Genomic DNA, 19,708 nt, shown 5'->3' with positions numbered 1-19,708 from the left:
GCATAAATTATAATGGGAAACCTTGTGATCTTCCCTTAACAACTGCCCATTTAACGCGGAGAAGTGAGAACTAATTCATGTATAATTAGATTTTGTACACAAAAAGGTAACATTTTGTGCTTGATGGACCAAGTCAAATTAGGTCTGGTTAAAGGATGCATATAGGGAAGGGATCTATTATCTGGAATGCTTGGAACATGGGGGGCTTTCAGATATGGGATCTTTCCATAATATGGCTTACCATACTTAAGTCTGCTAAAAATCATTTAAACATTAAATAAACCCATAAAAAGCATAATAAAAACCTTTAGAGGGAAAAAACCCCATTGATAAACCAGTAGGATTGTGTGGTGTGTGACACCAGTATGGATTCATGCAGCTTAGCTTGTACTTGATGTATGCATCCATTACTATTTAATTATGACAGAAAAAAAGGAAATCATTTTTAAATTTACATTTCAGAATTATTTGCTTAAAATGGACTTTATTAGAGATGGCCTTCTTGCAATTCAGAGCTTTCTGGATATATATATATATTTTAATAAGGGATTCCATACCTTTACCATATTATAAAAACCTGCCCTTCCTATTCATGGGAGATATTGGTTCAGAAGTAAATTCAGCTTCAGACTGACATACGTGCAGCACAGATCAGTTTAGGGGGTTTCTCTTTTGCTGCCCATGGGGGACACTTGGTTTCCGGATCATGTGAGAATGCAGTACTGCAAGTACTATTCTTGGCTTAGCTTTCACTAACTCTTGAACAAAGCATCTCTCAGAAACGGCAGGCCCCTGCTTTTAATTAACCAATGGAGCTTTATGCTATTAATTCTGAGAAACAATATTTTTAATAAGAAGTTATACAACCCATATAATCATTTAGTAATAGTTTAGGAAAGTGTATTTGAAAATTAAAAAGAAAAAAAAACAAAGTAGTATTTTTACTTTTAAGTTGGGGATCTGCACCTCAACACTGTCATTACACAGGCAGATTTAAGCTACTGATTCAGCAGCTTATCTGCACGTGTATGGGGCCCTCTGAAAGGCCTACCTGACTGATATCTGGTCAAAAATAGGGCAAGTTTGATTTTTCCATCAGATTGAGGACCACATCTGTTCATCGATGCAGTCCCTGCTATGATGGCTGATATTCCTGTTATTGTAATCTGATTTACTGGCCTTAGAACCAAACAATGCAATTAGCCCGATATTGCCCACCTTAGTTGGGCAAATTGGGGGGAAAGATCTGCTCATTTGGCAACCTCGTCAAAGGAGCAGATTTTATAGTGTATGGCCAGGTTTGTTGTTTCAGCAACCAGGTCATTCTTTTGTCACATGACTTAAATATAGGCTAATAGGGTAGTTTTGCCAGATATTGCCCTGAAAATGCCAATAATGAGATTTAACAGGCATGATTACATGGGAACGTAGGTGCTGCACATATCGGTACACAGTGCTATTGGCTGACCTTGTGTTAGCGCATGCTCTTTTCACCGGTTCTTCGGTCTTTTCTGATGTGGCCAAGTTGCGAAATAGGGTCACTGCAGTCTCTAAATCCAGCCAGTTGTTCTTTAACTGAGCTAGGACTTTTAGGCTATGCAGCTGTGGGGGGTTTGAGGGTACAGTGCTTCTCACCCTCACGAATGAAAGAGAGGCACATAGTTATCGCCTTGAGCCATGAAGGAGGTGGTGGTGACCAGTTGTTTGGGTGGATTGTGTAGCTCTGCAGCAGCTGGAAGGCCAAAGGTTGCCTGGTGTAGGTTTAGGGCCTCTAGTTATAGATAGGCGGCTATCACACTACAAGCAGTGCACTGAGTGGGAAGGATCGATGTTCTACAGAGTAAACTCTTGTTTTTAGGTGCTGTGAGTTTTTTTCCATTCAGTTTGTATTATTCATGTTCAAGGCTACAGCATTGATTTATATGTATTAGAGATGTTTTTATTAGAGCATAATATAAATAACCACTGATGGCACTTTGTGTGGGTATTGTGCTGGGCCCACAGCCTGTGCCTGTGGAGCATTAATGTGCCACATTAACTACATGTTCCTTAGTACAGGGGGATACCTATGCTGGCATAGATTTATAATAGTACTCTGTACAGACTAGGAGACTAACATAAAAAGCTCTTCCCTGTAATGGACCTTGGCTCTTTCTAGGCCCCATTTGTCTAGCCAGGCCCCAGTGGCAACATTCAACCTCCTGACATCTAGGATTATAAGATAATAACAGGCTGATGGCTGGGGATGAGGAAGGTTTTGGCCAGGGCTACTTGAAGTTTGTGGAAACTTTCTCCTCTAATAAAGGCCTGTAGGGATGACATGCACAGGGTTATGCAGGTATGTATAAGGCTACCAACTTGGTTCTAAATGTCTATATCTGCATGCAATACATGTCACTCTGACCACAAATGCGGAATATGCATTGCTGCTGGTGGGACAGTTCTGTCATTTTTCAATGTGAAGGCATCTTTTAGGTGTTCTATTGACTGCCTCCCATCACAAGATGGTTGATAGTGCCTTATTATCACCATAGACACATGATAAGCTATTGGGAATGAATCAAAAGAGCTCTTGTCCATGTGCAGATGTAGTAATGTTGTGGTAGCTGGTACATTGATATGCTCTGGCCAGTCTCCTAGTGAATACAGTGCTCCTTGAATATCCACTTTATCACGACCCATTTATTGTAAGGTAAGGCTGCTTTGATCTGTGTTGCGCAGCGGCCATACTAAGTAAACCGTTATTGTTCTTTAATATTCCTAGTACAAGGTCCAGTTATGTGTTTATTTCCCCGATTTTAGTATATGAATGCTATTGCCCCTGTGCGAGCTTTTCACTGCTAGTACAACATTCAAAATGCTTTCCTATATAAAATAGAGAAGGAAGGGCAAAACTGTGGCACAAGGGAGTTTTCAGTTTTGCATCTTTATTCCTTTTAATGGAAAGGAAAGTACCGAGAGTCCAAATGCATGCATGCTTGTTTTCATTATTTCATGGCATCTATTAATACATCTCGTCTACGTGAGACTTGGGGTGCTTTGGAGAAGTGATTTCAAACATGACCTGCAGCTTCTCTATTAAAATACTTGCCATTGGTTCAACCAGAAATTTTAAAACAAGAAATACTGTAGGTTGCCATTTGTTTAATGGGCCAGTGAGGACAGAAAAGTCCTATGTCCATTGGCTTGTAATGCTGTTCATTATTGGTATAAAACATTTTTGTGGGTGGAGCCTAAAGTTCTACTGCATGCACAAGTGTATGGGGCCCAATGTTTTGAATGCAGTAGAGCGGGTGTAGCCTAAGGTTCCACTGAATGCAGTAGAGTGGGTGGAGCTTTGTTCAGAAACCAGTGAAAGATGTCAGCAGATAAGACACACTGCAATAAAAGCAGGACTCATTTAAAAAAAAAAAAATATATATATATATATATATGTGTAGTTTTAGTTATCCTCAATTTCTAACGACAACTGACACCATGCACGCTATGGTCCCCTCTATGTATCTAATAAATACAAGTTTCTTGACCTGGTCCTGATCATTTCTTACATGGGGGTATTGTGTACTAGTTCTGCCTGGACAGGAACTGGCATTATCCCTAATAGACCTATGAAGCCATGTGCCTGATGTATTTTTCCTTTGTTTTACTTGAAATAAATATTTTCAAATAAGATGATCCCTCCCCACCCATCACTAAAGTGGCTTCAGATGACTGGCATGTGATGCGACTAACAAAAAAAGCATCCAGAATTTCACCAAGAAAATATCTGTACAAATCTTTGGATTCCTTTCCTGTGCATCACTACAATGGAGAGTAAATGACCAATAATGGGATGTTTATCGTTGGAAAGCTATGCCTCCAAAAAACCCACTATAAATAACTGTACAATTAACTTTTTCAGCCTAAAAGGAATATCATTTGGTGAGTTGTGTATAATGTGTCCTCAATATTTCAGATTCAACTAAAATCATCAGATGATATTGGTGTTTCTTTTTTCTTTTTAAATGTCCCTATGTTTTGTACCATATACACTGTGAGACCTCCCCAGTGAAGACTCATGCCATTGCGTACATGTCACATAGAAAGAATGCTTCCCTATCTCCTGTTGCTCCGAATAGCAATGTCTGCTTCAGTGAATATCCCGGCTCTCCTCACTCAATCCCATGCTGCCTCTCTCCCCAGTCTATACTCAGTTTCCCATGATGCAGTATAAGACCCAAAGCTTGCCATGTTTCTTTCTTTGCCACTTTTTTTGCCTTTCTAGGATTTCTGAATTGTGATAATTCCATATTTAAGAAAATATTTAAATGTAAAAATAAATGAAACTATGCTCAAACCTTTATTAAAATGTTTCCTGTCTTGTGATATTTGTTAAAGAATTTTGCTCCTGCTGTCTCTTGATACATAATGCACAAACATAGAGATCTAAAATCTCCTTAACAGATCTGTTTTAACAAGCACAAATGTTGCCCAGGTCTAGTTACACATAGCGACTAATTGGAAGTTTTCTCCTAAACCAAGTCAGTAAGTGCGCCATACTGGCTAATAGGGAATCCTTTGTGTGATCTGTTACATCACCCTCTTGGTTCCCACAAGAAACATAGGCCTTGGTATGGTTACCAGCTAAACCCTACAGCACACAGGGATTTTCACCACTTCTGTCATCTAGTCAGAGTCTAATGTCCATCTGTCCCAGTCACTAATGTTGAATCGAAAGCACGTGGAGCAGTGACAGCAGCTGTCACCACTAAGGCGATTTATTAATTAATTTGCAATAAAATGTTTGTTTACTCCACAAAACAATTAACGACATTTACAATTGGCTGGACTTTTTTTTTTTTTTTTCTTCATTCTGACTTCAATCTTTCTGAAGTTGTACTCCAGGGTGAATGTATTTCCCACCATGTGACATTACCTCCCTTTGATTACACCAGATTGCTGCTTGTTGTGCTTCTGATTCAAAAACGTTGGAGAAAGTGACCGCATTCTTGCGAACATGGTTTTAGTACTAAAGCATACATGCAAAATGTTGGGAATGTGATACCAAAAATAAAATCAAGCATGCTGGCTGCACCCCAACCATAGAGTATCTGGATCTTTATAGGTCTCAGGCATGAAGTGGCCACCCTATAACATGTACAACCTGGGCTGAAGTACTAAAATACTTTGATGAACTGTATTTTATCAAAATTGACAAGTAAGCTGCTCAGCAGAGCTGTGTTTCCCCTGTTCGATCGACCCTGCATTATAGGTTAACAGAACTCTCCGCTTTCCCTGTTTAACAGGGTGGCACATTTGTGGACCTGAAATTGGGTGTCCTTTCAGTGTGGATTAAGAGAGCATTTGGGACTGGCCTCAAGTGCCCTGACTTTCCAATTGGGAATGATGAGAGTCTGATATACCCTTACTTCCCACCCTGGCCATGCTACAGCTGAATCTCCATTCATACATTTTAGGGCTATAGGCTAAACACAAATAAATGTTCTAGTGATCCTATTTTAAGCTTCATATTCTTTTATAAGTGGAACTGCTTATATTTATTTACCACCTGGGAAGTTATAGCTATAGTTTTTCAGCTGCCTAAGATCTGCTTGGTAAGGTCACCAAACTAATGGATATTTCCACATTGATCTTGATGATATTAGGCTGATCTGATTGTTTGGCCCTCAGGCCAATAAACTACTGACTTAAAGGACAATGAAAGGTTAATATAAATTAAAAGTAAGTCTAAAGGCATTCTTTCTAAGTACTTACTGCATATCTAAATTCCCAGATCCCTGCTTGCATCTCTGTGATATGGTGCTGGCAGCCTACAGCAGTGTGAAGCCTACAGTGACATCACTGAAATCTCTCTCCCCTTCCTGTAGGTGCCAGCGGCAGCCTTCCTATTCGCTGAGCATGTGTGTAACTTGATCCTGTCTCCTGTTCTGAGCTACACATGCCCACCAGCCAATCAGAAGCGGATCTGGCAGAGGGGAGGGAATGAAACACATGTGCAGTATGAAGCAAGGAGGGAAATGAAGGGAGAATACCTTTTTAGAGATGGCTGCCTGTTCTAGAAAATGTGAAGGAAGTGTGACTGAGTAAATATTGGATTAGGTGAGCCAAAAGTGTGGCGTTTCTACTAAACAATAGGAGGACTATTGGGCAGTATGCTTTTTACATTTTGACTTGCATTCTCCTTTAAGGTGGCCATACACGTACCAATAAAACTGTAAGAAACCTAGTTTTGTACAATTTTCGGACCGTGTGTGTGGGCTCAGAATTATTGTTCTGATATTTTTCTTGCCTTTGGCAGGGTCACCAAACAAGCAGATCTCCTGATATGCCCACCTGGACAATATCGGGCTAATTCGATCAAATGAAAACAGTGGGCATAGGCACTGTCAGATCACATCAACAAGACAATGCGGTCCAAGGCCCGATGGGAAAATCAAACCTGCCCAATTGATTTGGCAGCTTTTATTGGCCTGTAGGTGGCCACCTTAACTGTGCTTCTCTTTTCCAAAATGTATTTTATATCTGTAATCTTTTGTGTAGAATTCAGATGAAAACCCAAAGAATTGATTTCCTCTTCAAAATAAATCCAAAGGGATATATCTCAGTTGCTATCAGGTTGGCATTTTGGGATCAAGAAGGAATTTGTTTGGCAGCTGTGTGATGGATTTGCCTTAATCCGGAGTTTTGGATAGGTTAAAATTGAAGTAAATTTCATCTAGTACAACACAGCTCACCATGAATACAAAGTATATGATAGACCAACACATACTGCCAATATTATATTGCTTAAGTACACCATTATTGTTACTTTGTCCAAATTCTAGGTCCAGGCTCAACCTCTACTTCCAATTTCCCCCACTGTAATTCCAGTAGTAACGTTTGCCCTTATTTTAGCCTGGTTTGTATACACAGGGTCGGACTGGGGGGTGCAGGGCCCTGCAGGTGCCCCAGCCAGCCGTGTCCCCTAACCCCACCCCCCCCGACATCCTCCCTTAGCGCGTATAAATTGAATGCGTCAGGGGAGGAACAGTCAGTTGGGAAGCGCCAGCAAGAGTTGGACTGGGCCGCCGGGGCCCACCGGGATTTTTCCCAGTGTCCCGGCAGCCCAGTCCGACCCTGTGTATACACAGTTTTTCAGAGTTTTCCAACAGTGCATGTACTGATGTAGGCCACCGTGATCATACTTTGCTTCAAAATAGTCCCTGGCATTTCAAGTACACAGAGGGACAAATAGTCCCCCACAGCCCCAATAATAGTGACTGCCTATGGCATTTTACAGCAGCCCCTCAGTGGCATAACAATAGAGGAAGCAGGCCCTGCGGTTGTGGGGGGGAGCATAGGGTCTGATTCAACTATTGTTGCTTTTAAATCCCTGCTCTCAGTCAGCTCATAGACAGAACACGTGGGGATTATTATACAAGCAGGCTGGGAGGACACAGCTGGGCAGGGTTTGCTACTTTGTGCCATGCCCCTCCGATGATTGTTTTGCAGGGGGGCCTGGTGCAGAGTAGTTACGCCACTGGCCACTATATGTTTCCAGTCCAGGCAAGCCTACCACACAGCACAGATGGGAGGGGGAGTCAGATATGATGTCATCCATCTGCTTAGTAAAGCAAAGAAAGGAAATAATATTGCTACCATGGACATGACCCTATCAAATTTATGCTTGGGAGGCTTTCCAAAAATACATGCTCAGTATAGAATCAGTCATTTAAAAAAAAAAAAAGTCCAGTTGAATTTACAAAACAAAAACAACTTTAAGTTGCACCAATAAAACATATAGAACCATGCATTGCCAAAAAAACATTTCATATAAAAAACATAAAATAGGAAACAAAACAAACAAAAAAAAAAAACGTTCATGCGTACCCCAAAGCACACTCAATAGTCACTTGACCCACTGCCTTCAGTAACACAGTAGCCATTTGGCTACTTCACTATTTAAAATAAAAGTGGGAATATTTTAAGGGCCCTTTTTGAAAAGCTCTGGCGAGCAAATGGCCTCATTACAGAGCTCAGTGTATATGGCAGACTCACGTGCACTGCTAAGGCTGAAGGCTAAAATATTCCCATGAAAACTTACTGCTTTGCCTCCTTCTATATACACATCCCTGAGCCATTTCACTGGGTAAACATTACTGGGCACTGCTGCTGCTGCCACGTTCATAACAAGTTCTACCATTGAAGATGTGTAAGTTATATCTGGTGGAATTTTAATATGGTCAGTCATAGTTTGGTCCCCTCTTCTTTTGCTTCTAGGACACATTCCTCGCTGCTTCAGTGAGTAGGAACATTTGGGTCAGGTCTTCTCGGCAGGGTTGGCTTTAAGCAACCATAAAACAAAATGAGAAACAAAATACTGCAAACTGAATGTTCCCAGCATCATAAAGGACTCGCTGTGAGTTGGGATACCTGAAGGTCGCAACTGTGCATGATAAATACAGACCCCTTCTAGTTTGCCATCATTGTTTTATGGACTGGAGGTAGTTGGCAGATAATAAGACCATACAATGCAGCAACAACGATGCCTCGGAGACTGAAATATAGAAAGTGGCTGTTAACCTGCAACTGAAATTTCTTAGAACATGTACAGCACATACATAATTTAAGTTCTGGAAGCAAAACTTATAGACAGTTGGTGACATACAGCTGACTGCTTGACAGATCAGTGTGATCTGAATTTTCAGGCACCCAGTTGCTGACCAACAAGTAAATCCCAGTGTACAATGACCCAATGTGCAGCAATAGCACTCAGTAATAGTGACCTCTGTAATAGTGCAGCAATAGCACTCAGTAATAGTGACCTATGTAATTGTGCAGCAATAGCACTCAGTAATAGTGATCTATGTAATGGTGCAGCAATAGCACTCAGTAATAGTGACCTATGTAATGGTGCAGCAATAGCACTCAGTAATAGTGACCTATGTAATTGTGCAGCAACAGCACTCAGTAATAGTGACCTATGTATTGGTGCAGCAACAGCACTCAGTAATAGTGACCTATGTAATGGTGCAGCAATAGCACTCAGTAATAGTGACCTATGTAATTGTGCAGCAACAGCACTCAGTAATAGTGACCTATGTATTGGTGCAGCAACAGCACTCAGTAATAGTGATCTCTGCTATGGTGCTCCTGGTAATGCATGCTTCAACAGAATATGGTTACTTAGTTGTGGGTAATAAGAAAGCAGCTAAAGCAGATCCATCAGTCTTAGCTTAAATGAGAACTACCAAACCCCTATCTCAGCCTCCCCTCCTCCAGGACACAGGGAGGCTTCTGAAAAGAAGAGATGCTGCGGGGATGGAGCTTGGAGAGCAGCTAGGGTTTAGTTCTCCTTTAAAGAACCTTCTTCCATTTAATGGACAAGTTATCTTTCATACCCAGTTGTTTCCAGCCTGGCTCTCATGAAAGTGAATAAGCTATTTGTCTATAAGCTATAAGTCTAAGGAACACTAGGAGAACACTAGGAGAGTCTGGGCTTCACCTGCCAAGTAAACATCCAAATGCACAGCAATGGTATAACGCTTATTATTCACTCATTTAAAAATTATTATTATTACATTGTACTAGTAAAATGGTCTATGATATTCATACCTTTTAACATGCTAGATAGCTGCAGCCAGCAATGTAACCATGTCTCACAGTCTTCCCTACTAAGATGAGTAGAATTTAACCCTCTGATATAACAAGCCTGCAGATAGAAAATATACAAATTACTTTTTGTCTGCTTCAATATTTTACCATACCAATAGGCCTCTGGTACAATGGATATTCTGACTGGTCCTGCACTAATACAGAAAATGCTATGTCCCTATATATGCCATTAGAATAAAGCAATAAATGTATTACCCGTTTTAGTTCTTCCTCCGAGAGCTCATTCACACCAAGCTTGAGCAGGGCACAGTCAAGATTTTGTATCTCACAAATATGGCTCCCAAGGCGATGCTGTAGGAGGAAAGCTGGTAGGTGGGGTGTCAGGAACATGACGCGGCTAAGTGCTTTCTGTGGGGAACAGTGGTAGGATCAGTCATGTTAGTTCAAAAAACATTCACAGATAACAAAAACAGTTGGCAATATATTTGTTTGATATGACAACAATTATCATTTAAAATATAATAAATACAATTTTAAATATAATAATTTAAAATATAATAAATATAATATACATTTAATATAAAATGTACACATTCTTTTCAGGCATATTGTTTCCTATTTAGATACAGTCAAACACAAATATCAGTGCTTAATACACTAGGAAATAAATGCAAATTTACAATAGCTTATACTTAGTATTTGTGGATATTACAATACAGAATTCTGTAATGGTTATAGGGGATGGCAAGAGTTGTGTTTCTTATACCTGAACAAAGTTGTTTGCTTGTCAGAAGGATGCGACATACAGTAATTTACCTTATACCTAGTCAGTGATGTCACAGGAAAACATTTACACTACAAACCCATTTAGGCGGTATATGTATATCAGTGATCCTCAACCAGTGGCTCGGGGGCAACATGTTGCTCACCAACACTTTGGATGTTTTGGTTGAATAAAAACAAGATTTACTACCAAATAAAGCCCCCTGTAAGCTGATAGTGTGCATAGAGGCTGCCTAATAGCCAATATAAAAATATAGGAATGTTCTTGTGTGCTTATTCTGCTTTTTAACCCCCAAAGGCTCAGCTGCCACTAATACATTGGTGCCTCAGGGACCTCCTACCATTTGCTGAACATCAAGTCTCTTCATACCCAAAGGCGGACCTGAGAATGCAGTACAAACAGCATGGAGATTTTCCACCTGTGGATGGGTGCCGTGCTGCACCTAAGAAACAGGACAAAGATATGTTCAGTAGGGAACATGTGGGCATTTGTGAAGCAACTGCAGGCAAAGCAACAGGATTTACAGAATTCTGTGAATCACAGAATTATAACAGATTTATAACACTCAACAGATGTATATACCATTAACCCACATTAATAATGGGTAGAAATACATGGACAGTAATGACTAAATGAAAATTAGCAAGAGATGATAGTTAATTATGAGAAAATTAAATCATAACAGGTCTGGACTAGGATTCAAAATAGGCCCTGGCATTACAAGTACACAGAGGCCCAAACAGCCCCCCACCAGCCCAATCAATAGTGACTGTCTATGGCATCTTACAGCAGCCCCTCTGGCATTTGCCACAACCCAAAGATTGCCAGTCCGGGCCTGAATCTTAGCGAGTGTGGAAAAGGCTGAGATGGGAATTAGCTAAATGAAATACTCCTAAACTGTGTGTGCGCCATATGCTGTGTCACAAAGATCCACAAGGATGTAGTAGCTACACACACAAGTACAAGCAGATCAGTAACGCAAGCAGTGCTCTCTGCATGGGGATTGGGTAGAAAGGATTTGGAGTAAGTAAGAGGTGCTCGGTAGGTAAAACAGAGGGTTCAGTGAAATCCATGTACCTGTGTGCACAGCTGGAACATCTGATTGCGGAGATTCCTTTCAGATAATTTAGGAACTGCATTTAATAAGCCATCCAAGATTTCAGGGTATGCCTCAACTCTCATTCTGTGATAAATATCTAAAAACTCTTCTCGCTGCTTTGGGGTCCAAAAGTGCCGAATTAACAGCTGCCGAGGAAAGAAATACCTTAAGGAAAAAGCAGAAAGAAGCCTTATTTTCTACCCACTTGTGAGAAGCAATCGCAGAGTAGACATCCACTAAACTGGAGAGCAGAGGTGGATTAAGTATAAATGGGTTAAGTATGGCTTCCAGTTTCCACCAACATTCCTACATGGCAGATACTAGGCTTACGCTAACTGTGCTGCTACCCATCATAGGTCATTCAATCACACTGATAATTCTATAGTAGAGGTGGGGTTTAACTAAAATATAAGTCAGTGAAGCAGGGGACTGTTAATATGGCCCACAGTATTAATAAGTAATACCCACTTGTGAAACAATGCAGGTTGATCCATAGCAATTAGCCCCGAAAGAGCCCAAAAGAGACAGAATTTATAATTTATACTTACATCAGGACAAAGACAAGGTAGTTGGCAAAAGGTGGAATGGAAATGATAACAACTGGGGCAGCTTTTATAATATCTCTCCGGAACTGAGTGGGATAGAAAGGGGTGGGGAAAACAGAAAAAGGAAAATACATCATTAACCGTATGTGAAATAATTTAAGAAAATACAGTGGTGTGAAAAACTATTTGCCCCCTTCCTGATTTCTTATTCTTTTGCATGTTTGTCACACAAAATGTTTCTGATCATCAAACACATTTAACTATTAGTCAAAGATAACACAAGTAAACACAAAATGCAGTTTTTAAATGAGGGTTTTTATTATTTAGGGAGAAAAAAAATCCAAACCTACATGGCCCTGTGTGAAAAAGTAATTGCCCCCTGAACCTAATAACTGGTTGGGCCACCCTTAGCAGCAATAACTGCAATCAAGCGTTTGCGATAACTTGCAACGAGTCTTTTACAGCACTCTGGAGGAATTTTGGCCCACTCATCTTTGCAGAATTGTTGTAATTCAGCTTTATTTGAGGGTTTTCTAGCATGAACCGCCTTTTTAAGGTCATGCCACAACATCTCAATAGGATTCAGGTCAGGACTTTGACTAGGCCACTCCAAAGTCTTCATTTTGTTTTTCTTCAGCCATTCAGAGGTGGATTTGCTGGTTTGTTTTGGGTCATTGTCCTGCTACAGCACCCAAGATCGCTTCAGCTTGAGTTGACGAACAGATGGCCGGACATTCTCCTTCAGGATTTTTTGGTAGACAGTAGAATTCATGGTTCCATCTATCACAGCAAGCCTTCCAGGTCCTGAAGCAGCAAAACAACCCCAGACCATCACACTACCGCCACCATATTTTACTGTTGATATGATGTTCTTTTTCTGAAATGCTGTGTTACTTTTACGCCAGATGTAACGGGACACGCACCTTCCAAAAAGTTCAACTTTTGTCTCGTCGGTCCACAAGATATTTTCCCAAAAGTCTTGGCAATCATTGAGATGTTTTTTAGCAAAATTGAGACGAGCCATAATGTTCTTTTTGCTTAAAAGTGGTTTGTGCCTTTCAAATCTGCCATGCAGGCCGTTTTTGCCCAGTCTCTTTCTTATGGTGGAGTCGTGAACACTGACCTTAATTGAGGCAAGTGAGGCCTGCAGTTCTTTAGATGTTGTCCTGGGGTCTTTTGTGGCCCCTCGGATGAGTTGTCTCTGCGCTCTTGGGGTAATTTTGGTCGGCCGGCCACTCCTGGGAAGGTTCACCACTGTTCCATGTTTTTGCCATTTGTGGATAATGGCTCTCACTGTGGTTCGCTGGAGTCCCAAAGCTTTAGAAATGGCTTTATAACCTTTACCAGACTGATAGATCTCAATTACTTTTGTTCTCATTTGTTCCTCAATTTCTTTGGATCTTGGCATGATGTCTAGCTTTTGAGGTGCTTTTGGTCTACTTCTCTGTGTCAGGTAGCTCCTATTTAAGTGATTTCTTGATTGAAACAGGTGTGGCAGTAATCAGGCCTGGGGGTGACTACAGAAATTGATATTGAAATTGAAAATTGAAATTGATAAACCACAGTTAAGTTATTTTTTAACAAGGGGGCAATCACTTTTTCACACAGGGCCATGTAGATTTGGAGTTTTTTTTCTCCCTTAATAACGTAAACCTTCATTTAAAAACTGCATTTTGTGTTCAATTATGTTATCTTTGACTAATAGTTAACGGTTTTTGATGAGCAGAAACATTTAAGTGTGACAAACATGCAAAAGAATAAGAAATCAGGAAGGGGGCAAATAGTTTTTCACACCACTGTATAACTAAGCCAAAAGATGATTTCCCTTTAGGATTTCACTCAAAGCAACAGTAAGCTGGAGTGGAGAAAATCTCTATCTGCATGGTGATCTAGAGAAGGCACACATAGCCTCCAGTGGGGAGGGGTGGATTATTCTTACTGACCCTAAGAAAAAAACACCTGTCAGGTGACCCAGAAAGGTTGGCTAATTTTAGTTTACAAGACTGCAGGTTCTTAAAGGGGACCTGTCACCTTAAGAAATAATTCCAAATTGTTTTCTATTGTGTTTATCAAGCAAAATAAACTTTAATTACACTATATAATTGATTTTAATCTTATTTTCTTCAGCCTTGGAATTCACAATTGTAGCAAGTAGGCAGGCACCATTTTGTGGACACTGTTATTAAGGCAAGCTGTGCATCCTGCCAAATTCTTGTTTCTGTGCCAGTATGAGGGGACCTGATACCCATGTACATGCGCTGGTTACACAATTACATGGTGAGGAGGGAGGGGGAATGTGAGAAGTGCAGCAACATCTAAGAAATTCTGAATTGAAAGTGAAAGTAACTCTCTGCCTAAGGCATAGAGGCGGGGCAGGCAATTTATGATTGACAGCTGGGATTTTTAAATGCTTATATAATGGGTATGAATGTGGTAATAAAAAAATGGTTTTGGGTTTCTTGTTTAATTTGAAAAGGGCTTTTATTATACAGCTTTTTATGTCTGGGTGACAGGTCCACTTTAAAGGGGCACTTTATCTTTTTATTTACTCTTTACTAATAGAAATATTAAGAGGATGCTGTATATTTATTTTGCCTCTATCTGTATCATTAAAGGAACAGTAACACCAAAAAATGAAAATGTTTTTAAGTAATCATAATACAATGCACTGTTGCCCTGCACTGGTAAAATTTGCACATTTGCTTCAGAAACACTTCTATAGTTTCTATAAAAAGTTGCTGTGTAGCCATGGGGGCAGCCATTCAAGCTGGAAAAAGGAGAAAAGGCACAGGTTACATAGCAGATAACAGATAAAACACCATTGTATTGTACAGAACTTATCTGTTATCTGCTATGTAACCTGTGTCTTTTCTCTTTTAAATGGCTGCCCCCATGGATACACAGCAGCTTCATTTACTAAACTATAGTAATGTTTCTAAAGCAAATACACCAGTTGCACCAGTGCAGGGCAACAGTACATTATACTGTAGTTCCTTTTATACACTTTGATTTTTTGGTGTTACTGTTCCTTTAACACAACTTGCCAAAGCAAGTGGTCATTTAATTTTCACTATTTCACTTACAATTTTTTTCCATTCCTACTTGCATGAGAGGGCATATTGTCCCCCCCAAGTCTACCAGATGAACCTTGGCAGTAAATAATTTCTGGTTTGAAAAGTGGTGTAAAATATGGCACCACTTATCACAGTATTTAATATGTGTTTTCTGAGGCTAATGCCAGACAGGGCTGATTCTCACCCTGCGGATAAACACAAATAGAGAATCAGCCCCTATGCTGGCATGAGCCTTTCCCTGTGCCTGCACCCACAGTGGATTTCAGCTCTGAAACACACAGGTATGCATTTTGGTCCTGAAATCCCCTCCGTATACCCGCACCCAGGCCAACGCAATGGTTTCAAGTGCAGGCACGGGAAAGGCTTAATCAGCCTGGCATTAGCCTAAAGCAATAGCCTCTTTTTATGCAACAGTTTTACAAAGTGTGTTGTGGCAATAAAATAGCCCCTGATAAAGCCAGTCTTGATGCCATGGGTCCAGTGGTGTTAATTTACAGCAAAAATCACCACTTTACACCATGTTGTAAAATCATGTGAATAATAAATGTGTAACCAAGTGTAAAAACATATCAGGTCAAATACCAAACTGAACAGAACCCCCACCATCCCCCACACATCCTGAATGTCTTTTTTCAAACTTAGCCAGTAGCATACTATGTAACAGCTGCCTTGGGACATGCTATAATAATAAAAATGCCCGAGGTTAGAGAATAATATCAGGCCAGAAAACAGACAAGGTATTATTGTACAATTTGATGCTTTACCCTGACTGAGGCCACAGAGAAAAGCAGGTTGTTTAATACATCCAACTTTGTTAATTGTATATGCATTATTTATGGGCTTGCTCCATGCTTTATTCTCAATTCCTTCCCTCCAGTAACACCCAGCTATAACGGGTCCCTTTCATGCAGGTATTATGAGCTCTACATCAAGTTGTAGCATTACCTGGAAATTTTTAAATTGTTCACTCTTCGCCTGCACACATTGAGTTAAGAAAAACAGAGCACCGTAACAAAGGCATTTTAACTAAGCAACAGTTGTAGCCCCTCTCAAAACATACCTGCCTTAATTTCTCCATTTCCCGATAAGGCAGCTGGTGGAACGGTATTCCTTGGTGGTTCATTCTTTGCTTAATGCGGCCTACTTCTTTTGCTTCTGTCATAAGCATCCTAAAGCCTGGACATTATTCAGAACAAATTGGTTGGATTTTACAATTACCTGCATGGTCAGTTCTTTGAGTTTAAAAGGGTTGTTCACCTTTAAATTAACTTTTAGGATGATGCAGAGAGGGATATTCTGATTCATAATGGGTCTTTCATTTTTATTATATGTAGTTTTTGAATTATTTAGCTTTTTGTTCAAAGGATCTCCAGATCAGAATTTCAGGGGCTATCTGGTTGCTAGTGTCCTAATTACCTTTGCAACCAAGCAGTGGTGTGAGTAATAGTTTGAAAAATGTATAGGAGAGGCCTAAATAGAAACATATGTCATAAAATATAACAACAGAATTGTAGCCTCAAAGAGCAATCATTTTGGCTTTTTGGGGTCAGTGACCCTCATTCAAAGGCTGAAAAGTGTTGGAAGAAAAAGGCAAATAATTCAGGGAAGACCAACTGGAGACCTGCGAAGAACTGCACATTCTTAAAAGTACTTAACAGACAGTTTATCTGAAGTTGAACCACCCCTTTAAGGTCAAGTGTTTATTTTCTTTTACACTTCCCAATGTCTGTGTGTATGCATACACTTACATACTCATACACTTTGCAGTATATATAGCAAACAGGAGTTTGGAAACATAATTTCAGCATGTGGCCACTTAAGTGATACTGACACTAAAAAACAACTCTTTAAAATATGAATGTACATAAAAAGTTGCCTATAGGTCATGTTGTTTTTGCTGATAGGGCTGCTTTTGTAAGCAATGGTTACTTGGAGTCCCTAAACATGACTGTCCCTTCTCAGCCTGTCAGTTATAGCTTCTAATGCTAACGGCCTACTGCTGCACAAATATTGCAGCCCCCTCATAGAGGATCATGGGGGTCAGACAGACAATGTAAAAGCATCAGGCAAATACATTTATGGCAAAATTATTAAGGTCATACAAAGACAATGTTATGATAGATGTAAAAAAAAAAAAAAAAAAAAAAAAAAAAGGGTTTAATTTCTTGTGTCAGTATCTCTTTAAGCTGCTCATTGAACACCCGTTTTTTTTGGATTTAATGTATAATTATTACCTTGCACTGAAAGCTTCACAAACTTATATCAAAATATTTGATAACACTGGGCTAATTTGCACTGGGGCAGTAACCCAAAGATAACCAAGCAAAAGATTCATTGGCTGCTATGAGTTGACTGCCCCGGTGCAACTATACCCAGCGCTAAAAAAGCTGCACCAAACAGACTTTGGTTTCTAGTGAAGCACAAAAGTAGATATCACATTAATTGAGATGGTTCTTTTTTTTCAGATTATATTGTAGATACAAGACAGGATGTGCATTCATAAAAGTGTGGATCACTTACCCTTCATGAAGGTGGAATACAAAAGATAAAAATTTGGGAACTTTCTTTCCAAGAAATGCTCGTATTTTTCATTGGCATATTTGGCCTTGGAAGCTATTAAGGAGAGCATGCTCTTCGGCTTGGAGTTTGTCGATAAATGGCATGGCTGGTACCTATAAACAAAAAACGATATATACAAGTGCAATGATAAAGTTAAAAACCATCATGAATGAAATTAACAGGTATTTGTTGCCTTAGAGCTAAACTACATTGGAGCTTTTTGTAAGATGGTGTTGGATCGAGAGAACACATCCTACAAGTGTAAAGTGTAGCTGTTTGTAGTTGCATAGTTTAAGACAGTAGGAATGACAGGTATGTGTAAAGTACATGGAAGCATTGCTGTTTGATGTGACACGCCTGTTGGAAGGGAGTGCTGCATGCTGCGTCTTCATTCAATGAGATAAAAACTGATGGTATCTGACAGACTTGTTTTTCTATAGGAAATACATCGACTGTCGGATGTAGACGCATGAACAAAACTCACCATCCAACTATCTGATTAAACTTTACTTTACAGGTGCGGCATCAAAATTTGTGTCTGATCAAAGTCTCCCATGTAGTTTAGTCCTAATGGATATAAAAACAAGCTGTGCCAGGAATACTGTTGCTCAAGCAGTGCAAGGATAAAATTAAGGCCAAGCAGTAGCTAGAGGACATATGAAAAAAAAAAAGACCAATTGCATATTATCTTAAGGTCCCCATACACAGGCCAATTCTAGCTGCCGATATTGGTCCCTTAGACCGTTTCGGCAGCTAATCGGCCCGTGTATGGGCACTACCGACGGGCCTGCCCGACCGATATCTGGCCTGAAATCAGCCAGATCTTGATCAGACAGGTTAGAAAATCTAGTCGGATCGGGGACTGCTTTGGCTCATTGATGCGGTCCCCTGACCGACTTTTCCTATACCCGTCATTTTAATTCGAATTATCCTGGATTCTACCGATATCGCCCACCAGTAGGATTGGCCCGTGTATGGGGACCTTTAGATTAACACTCTCTACATCATAGGAGAAAGAATGGTACAATCACTGGGGGACCCAAATGTTAGGCAACCTCCAGTGATTACACTGATATCCCACGCTGGGATACAGCGTATTAGAATTGATCATGGGTCTGGATACTTTTATAGGGCTCTGTATTGCTTGCTCGGTGCAGGAAAATGACGTATCTACCATAAACACAAGGCCTGGCGGCAGAAAGCACCTTATCAGATGTCGCAGCGGCTCAGTGTATCGGCTCACATGTAGAACAGTGTGTAAGGGGAAAGCTCCATATAAGAACAAATTAGTGAGTCTATAGGGGAAACACCAGGCCCTACAGTTCACCAGAAAGCCTATTCCATACAATAAAAGGTCACTGCGCTTTAGCTCAAATACGCACTGACACTTGCAGTGTGCCTGTCACAGTATGGGGCTTATTAGCCGGCAGTCAGTGAAGCAGAGAGACAGACCTAGTCATTCTAAGTAGGCTCACAGAGAATCCCTGCACTGCTCACATTACTGAGCTAAAGCTAACTGGGGCGTGTAGCTACTCACAACAGGAGGACACACTTCCTCATACGCCTGCCATCCTCGCCCATCATAAACCGGCAATTTCTTGTCCTGCACAGCGCCATGCCTGACAGCATCTTCCCGACACAGCGGCAAGGGCAAGGAAGCAGAGGTCACATGGGGATACGGAACGTCAATGCAAGAGCTGAGCGGCCATTTTGGATAAGGGCACTAAAGAGACTGTCTCAAGTCAGTGAGAATGAGGCGAGCTACATTTTAATTGTACTGTGTGTTATACATTTCCAGGTTTGCCATCACGGTAGGACAGGCAGGAATACAGTCAGTGGCCTGCTGGCGCGAAAGGGGGTGGGGTTATTCTCTAAAGGGGCGGGTTGGACAAACCTTATATAGGTCAGGGTAGAATGATTTATTTCCTTTGCAACCGTAGATACTCTTGAAATTACCCACTTACCCCTTAGGGCTCTGGCACACGGGGAGATTAGTCGCCCGCGACAAATCTCCCTTGTCACAGGCGACTAATCTCCCCGAGTTGCCATGACC

The 19,708-nt window shown here is 40.6% G+C and overlaps 1 protein-coding gene across 1 annotated transcript; it reads right to left on the bottom strand.

Moving 5' to 3' along the window:
• Nucleotides 1–7,737: 7,737 nt before the first annotated feature.
• On the bottom strand, nucleotides 7,738–19,329 carry letmd1 (LETM1 domain containing 1). Its single transcript, NM_001016022.2, has 9 exons — nucleotides 19,193–19,329; nucleotides 17,617–17,768; nucleotides 16,157–16,272; nucleotides 12,026–12,108; nucleotides 11,456–11,642; nucleotides 10,719–10,820; nucleotides 9,850–10,002; nucleotides 9,595–9,691; nucleotides 7,738–8,536 (listed from the first exon to the last, which is right to left on the bottom strand). Exons 1-9 carry the CDS (start codon nucleotides 19,270–19,272, stop codon nucleotides 8,463–8,465), a joined length of 1,044 nt encoding a protein of 347 aa, NP_001016022.1. The 5' UTR covers nucleotides 19,273–19,329; the 3' UTR covers nucleotides 7,738–8,462.
• Between the last annotated feature and the right edge of the window lie 379 nt (nucleotides 19,330–19,708).

This window comes from Xenopus tropicalis, chromosome 2 (genome assembly GCF_000004195.4).
Source record: "Xenopus tropicalis strain Nigerian chromosome 2, UCB_Xtro_10.0, whole genome shotgun sequence".
NCBI lineage: Eukaryota > Metazoa > Chordata > Amphibia > Anura > Pipidae > Xenopus > Xenopus tropicalis.
The sequence above is the reverse complement of the archived record's forward strand: the minus strand, read 5'-3'. Positions and strand labels throughout refer to the sequence as shown.